This window comes from Drosophila elegans, unplaced genomic scaffold, assembly GCF_018152505.1.
Source record: "Drosophila elegans isolate 14027-0461.03 unplaced genomic scaffold, ASM1815250v1 contig_149, whole genome shotgun sequence".
Lineage (NCBI taxonomy): Eukaryota > Metazoa > Arthropoda > Insecta > Diptera > Drosophilidae > Drosophila > Drosophila elegans.
The window spans coordinates 7,679,738-7,686,287 of NW_024545513.1; the positions used below are offsets into that span (position 1 = coordinate 7,679,738).

Below are 6,550 nucleotides of genomic sequence, written 5' to 3' on the forward strand. Positions count from 1 at the left end.
TTAAATCTTTGTGTTAGTGTAATGCAATTAAACGTTGTAATTGTACGCATAATAATAATTTCTTTTAACATAAACTGCCAAAAGTTATACAAAGCTGCTGAAAATAAGGCTAATAATGTTTAATTTAAGAAATAGCAAAATTTAAGAAGATTGTTTAACGCTGTAGTCAATTTCTTCGATAGTAAGACTAATAAACTAATACTTTTCTCTATATGTAGTAAAGAGAAAAAGAGTACCGAGGACCTGGGCGAAAATAAAAGACAATAAAAACAAATAAAAAGTATTTTGAAATGCCATTTGAATTAAACTTGAAACCGAGCAACGAGGGAAGCTGAAACAGTGGCGAAAGTAAAGCGAATAAAAAGAATAAACCAAGAAGTAGCGCCAAAGCAAACAAGGAAGTGATGACTGTACGGGTAAGCCCCGTGAATTCGGTTAAGCGATTGTTATGCTTCTTATGGACTCGAGTTCTTTATGGTCCACGGTTTCCTGTTTTTAATCCCGGGATGTGCTAAGAGGAGTTTGGTCGTAAAGTATGGCCAAAAACAGTCAGACGGTCCTTATTTTAGTAAAACAGTATACAGCTTAATATATTGGAATTTTTGCTTAACATGTAACTATTTTCCTTCTCTCACCAATAAGATTTATTTTTAATTATGAGGTTAGGAAACAATGTATGTATTTCCTCTTACCTAATAAAAAAAAATAATTTGAATAGGTTAATTCCTTTCAAGGATTTTCAGCTTATAAACTTTATGGTTTAAGGTCGAGAATTTAAACTGACAATAAATATAAAACTTTTCCATTTAGATATATTAAGCACGTGCAAAAAAAAAATTTAAACAGTATAAATAGCTTAGGAAAAAGTATTTTAAATACACTTTAATAAGGCTGCATTTCGGACGATTATAGTGTGTTATCTACTGAATTTGGGGATTGTTTTCCATCGTGTGGTTTTGGACAATCCCCGGCTTATGGTCGTCTGTCATCGGAATTACGGAAGCAATTGACCTGGGGTACCACATCACGCCTTACAACTGGCGGCGTTCTTAGAAACTCAACTGTTTAAAAATATATGTGTAGTTATTAATATATAAACTGTGTACTACATATATAAAACTCCTTACCTGGCAGTGGCTGGTAGCCATTGTCATCGGCTCTGTAGCATCGCAGCTCGTATCCAAGGCCCTGGGCAATCTGACGAGGCTGGACGTAGAAGCCCTCGATCACTTTACCATGCTGCTCCTCCGAAAAGAAGCCCTTCTCCCAGCGACGAACGCCATGGGGTATGGAGTAACTGGCCAAATAAGAATGTGTTTTTTACATTAAAAATAAAGTCGAATAAATTTAGTTTATGACCGATTTTAGTATTTTTGTTAGGGGGTTACATGGTGTTTATTTTTCTGAAAATTTGCAAGAACTAAACATTGTAAGATGTGAATAACATTCGATTAATTTTATAACGTGTTTAACGATGTTACTCGAACTTTTGACTATTACTTTCCAGTGTTTTCGTTCAAAATCGGCTTTTTAAAAGTGTTTTTTTTTTGTATTTGAAGGTTTGTTATTAAGAAAAATCTTTCCAAATATCAGCATCTGTTGACTTGATGGAAAAATGCACATCTTATAGATTAAATGTTCAAATGTTCATTAATTACACAACCTTATACAAAAGTTAATTTTCATTTAAATAATCTGTGAAATGTTTGTTTAAGTTAATGCATTAAGCTAAGGGTTTTATAAACCTAACTTTGATATTAACCATAGCCTTCACTAGCCAAAGATAAGGAGAATACTTAGAAAAACTGCAATCTTAACTTGTTAAAGCCTTTTTTTTATGGTCATGGTAACGGCTTGTGACTGTGCAAACTTACCCAAAGATATAGCTACCGTCTTCGTTGAGGTCGTAGAAGTTGTCGCGCCAGGCATTGTAGTCCTCGAGCACCTCCTCCTGCCCACCAATCAGCTCCTCCTCGGGGCCTGCAGGCTGTGGAAGAGGTGGTGGCAGTGGCTGTGGCTGCTGAGTAACCTGCTCTTCCTCCTCCGCCTCCTCCTCGTTGCCTTCACCCCCTTCCTCCTCCTCCGGGGACTCCTCTTCATTCGTTTCCTGATCCTGATCGGCGTTGAACTGTGTCCGAGCTGCTTCCCCGGAGGAAGTGGGTGCCACAATGGCCGGTTGTCGGCGGGTAAAAGGAGTGGTGGCCAGGGGGACAAAGGCTTTGGACAGCTGGTTGCCCAGGAGCTGCTTCAGTTGCTCCCGCATCTCATCGCTGGTTTCCTGGCTCTCACTGCTCCCGCTACTGCTCGATCCCGATCCCGAACCGGATCCGCTGGCAAATCTCTCGAAGCTCTCGCCCCCGAAGTTGGGCACCTGCAGATCCTGCTGTGGCACTCGAACCGGTATCCTCTGTCCAGCGGCGAGGAGCAGGACGCAGAGCAACAGGTGAATCTGCAGCTGGTTATCAAACCGACTCGATGGCATCTTGGGGGCTACCGACTACGACTACGACTACCATTCCCCGTCCGGCGGGGTTCACTTTTATATGGCTGGGACTCTCACATCGCCGATGAGCTGGCCATTCACACGGCTGACCACAAATCAGCCGCAGCATCGACCGAGTGCATAAATCTATGGAAAACAAAAGCGATGCGCGCGACAATTTGCATTTCGCACTGCGACTTCCAGACTCAGATTCATACACATGCCAGCTATCTGGCAAATGCGAGCCAACAAGAACGTTTTGGACTCACCGATACAAAAGATAATTACTGCTACGGCTTTCCCGAAATAAAATCCATCCACCCACAAATCACAGCAAATAATTAAATTTAAACAATTTCCTGGAATTTACTAATATTAAAATAAATATATCAGGTCGTGTATGATGGTATTCTGTATTACAAAACTTCAATTCAATAATGAATTAATTATAAGCTTGGATTGTGAATTGAAGTTAGTCTTATACAAATAATCATTAGTTTTGTATCTCAATAAAGCTGATATTTCTATATGGGCATAAATTAAATAAACGAACTAATTTATCTTAAGTTATATTTTATATTATTATTATTATTATTATTATATTTTTTTGCTTGGTTATTAAATTAAAGTTATTCTCATACAAAACAATAAATAATTTTTAGTTGACTCGATAATGCTGCTATTTTTATACTGGCGTACATTAAAAAAAATAACTAATTGATCTTATATTGTACCAAAATATTATATTAAATGGAATTAACTGTCTTTGTGGTTTAGTAAAGATACAAATTTATATAATTATGTAAGGTAATTTGATATTTTTGGCATTAATTTTCCCACTTCTTAGAAATTAAACAGAATTCTAAATTATACTTTCCATGATGCAATAAATTAAAAAGACTCCCTATTTATATTTGTGTAGCGTGTTAAGCTAGTGACCCATTGCGACCTGTTACCAACCTTTTAAAGAGTCCATCACATCCTCGTCTCTGCTGATACCCCGCATAATTAAGCGATTCGTTTCTGCCGTGATTGTGACGCCTCCGGGTGGTCTAGTCCGTTCTGACACAATGCGATAGCGAATTGTTTGCTCCCCTCTAATTGGGTCATCCGATGGCCTCCGCCTCCGCCTCTGCCATCGCCATCGCTATCGCCATTCGCCTTCCGTGTTTATCCACACTCGAGTGCCATCTACTTTCGGGCCGATCTCACCGACTAATGGCATATTTTCGGGCGGCGATTGAAGTGATTGAAGTACCAACACCCAGGAAAAAACAAGACCACACCTTCATTGTTCACATTTCCACAAAAATTAATTTTTATTCAATCGCTTTGGGGCTTATTTTACACGCATTCAAACACTTTCAAATCCTCACACATAATTCTGCTCGTCTATCTCTTTCGCCATATCCATTTAAGCATTTTTTTTTAAAGTATTTATTTAATGCTCGTATGTGTATTACATTTTTTTGTCGCTCGACAATTTACAGTTACAATGCTTGCAGTCATTTTGAAAAAAAAGACAATTTTTTTTAAATATTTTTTGCTGGGTTTCTCTGTAGTTCAATTTGATACTTTAAGTATTTATGTATATGTTTTTATAAAAAAAAAAATATCGTACATTTTACTTAATCCTAGGCATAGCTGACTTATACTACACATTGTAATCCATTTATTTTTTGTTTTTCTTTTTTTCATTAGTATAGATTCTTGATGCTGTTTTTAGTAAAATCGCTAAATTTCATCTTAAATTTTAGCTAGTAAAAAGTGTCCTAGGGTTCTCAGGGTTATAACAAAACCGGAAAAAATCGTTTAACAATTATAAGTAGTTTATGTTTAAGCCTAAAAACAATCTTACGTTTATTTACTTTTATGTACAAACGGAACAGTAACACATTTCCGTGCCCTTAACTAAAATTTTTAAGAAATTATATCGTTAAGAGAATTGCGAATTTTTCTATTATTGGAACATAATTTCCTGATCCTTAACTATTTGTTTTAAGGAAATAACAAATTAGAGTAATAATTTAGATTTACAATTGATTAAATTCATTTGGTTTGCTTTTTTTTTTGGTTTTAATTTTTTTTTTATATTTTCAGGATGTTAGAGCAGCTTGTGAATTGTTTTTGGTTTTCAGAAAAGTCCAGGTTTTTTAAAATAAATGTTATTCATAATAGGTTTAAGAGTTTGGCGACAAATGGGGAAACATTTTCCTTCCGTTAAAAACATTTAGCGGGCTTAAAACATTTGTTTAATTTGCTCATCAATTATTTTGGATCTAAAAGTCGTTGTCTTGTCTGATTTTTGAGCTCAAGATGATAAGGGTTCTTCGAAATACATACTATGTATATTAGAGGTGTGAAATAGCTAATGAGAAATTTAAATGTAAATTATCCCCGTCAAAGTAATGTACAATTGGCTAAATTCATTTAGTTGGCTTTCTGCCTTTCGTAGGTTTCTTGTTCATAACAGATATTAGAGTCCAAGAATTTGCCATGACTGATTTGAGAGCTCAAGAAGATGAGGGTCCGAGTCAAGTCAAAGGAACTCTTGTCATGTCAGCTTCAACCTTTAATCACTCTAATGATTTGAGTTTTCCCAAGAGCGGGGGAAAAAACGCTGCAGCACTGCACCATCATCATCATCATCATCATCATCATCACCATTATCATTATCAGACATCGGTCTTGTAATTTTCCCCATTTTCCCGCTTGGCTGTCGCTGCTCTTTAAATTCAATCAATCAAATGGATTTTGCACACCCTCTCTCTCGCTCATTGTCATTGTCATCTATATTTTTTTTAGTAGCAGCTTCAGCCAACCCTTCTCTCGTTTTTTTTTGGCCAGCTGCGACAATATTTACACCATCGGAACCACTCAGACCACTCAAACCGCCGGGATGATCCCGGCCAACCGAAACCCAAAGCCCACAACCCAAAGCCCAAAACCAACCGCATTACGGTGACCACGCTAATTGCGGACCGACAGATTCCAGAGCCCGGTTCTGGGGACGACTTTTCACAGGTGCGGAGAAATCTGTGGCCAGCTAATTTATCTAATTGAAAGGGACTTAGATGTCCGATAAGCCAAAAAGATTGCCAAGGTGCTTCGTTAACCCATTGGACACTCCACGAAAATCAATGACAGCTTGGCGACCACTTTGCAGAAAAAATCTAAACGCAGAAAAACATAAAAATTTATAAATCTATTAAAGAGACAATTTACTCAACTAATTATCATTGTTTAAAAGTGGTTCTAAATGGCTTTAGTCTTCACCAAAGTAGTTGTAAATTTTATAATAAAGAGAATAAGCAAACTCATCGGAATAAAAAGTATTTTTGGATTTATTTAAATTTAAAAAGTTTGAATTCGTTAAAAACTCGTAAATGATTTGATTTCAAACTTTTTTAAATATGTTTAATAGCTCAAACACAGAAATAAGAGCTTGTAATTTAGAAAATATTAACTTTACGCTGACTCATAAAAGCGTAACAAATTCTCGACCATGGGCAATTAATGGGTGGAAAAAGGTGCATTTGAGTTGGCTTTTGACTAGGGCGAAGAATTGAGTTTCATAAATCTAGCGGAGTGTACCACTCCCGAATCACTTAAAACTATTATCGCCCAAATTGCTTGGCGGGAGTTGGCGAAACCCAAACCCAAACCCAAACCCAAGCACAAATCCAAGCCCATAACCCAAGCCCGAAATGGAGCTTCGAGCACGTGCCCGTGATGGATGGACTCTGGTCGCGACATCGTCGTGAAATGGACCACGTCCGCAATGCATGTAAATGAAGAAGTTCCTGTCCAACATTTTTCCAAGCTGCAAACATGTTGGGGAAAATAGGAAAAGTGGAAAAATGCCAAGGTGGGTTGGTCGCTGTGCGATGTTGAATGGTGGGTGTTCGGAGTCCGATAACAATGTTCTGGGACATGTTGCTCATACGCCACGTTGTCAGCGGTCTGCTTAGTGTCTGCACTGCCCACCACTCCCCCGTACTTGTATCCGCATTCACATCCACATTCACATCCACATTCACGTCCACATCCACGTCCACATCCGTATCC

General features: G+C 37.7%; 1 protein-coding gene across 1 annotated transcript; it reads right to left on the minus strand.

Moving 5' to 3' along the window:
• Positions 1-867: 867 nt before the first annotated feature.
• Positions 868-2,482, minus strand: LOC108136365. Its single transcript, XM_017257478.2, has 3 exons — positions 1,875-2,482; positions 1,128-1,297; positions 868-1,061 (listed from the first exon to the last, which is right to left on the minus strand). Exons 1-3 carry the CDS (start codon positions 2,480-2,482, stop codon positions 973-975), a joined length of 867 nt encoding a protein of 288 aa, XP_017112967.1. The 3' UTR covers positions 868-972.
• Between the last annotated feature and the right edge of the window lie 4,068 nt (positions 2,483-6,550).

What these genes read in the sequence shown, in the direction of transcription:
- LOC108136365 (XM_017257478.2), bottom strand. Translation starts at nt 2,482, where the DNA reads ATGCCATCGAGTCGGTTTGATAACCAGCTGCAGATTCACCTGTTGCTC. An exon ending in GACGGTAGCTATATCTTTGG is followed by an intron (nt 1,298 to 1,874) that starts GTAAGTTTGCAC and finishes TTATTTGGCCAG; the next exon opens with TTACTCCATACCCCATGGCG. An exon ending in TGGCTACCAGCCACTGCCAG is followed by an intron (nt 1,062 to 1,127) that starts GTAAGGAGTTTT and finishes ATTTTTAAACAG; the next exon opens with TTGAGTTTCTAAGAACGCCG.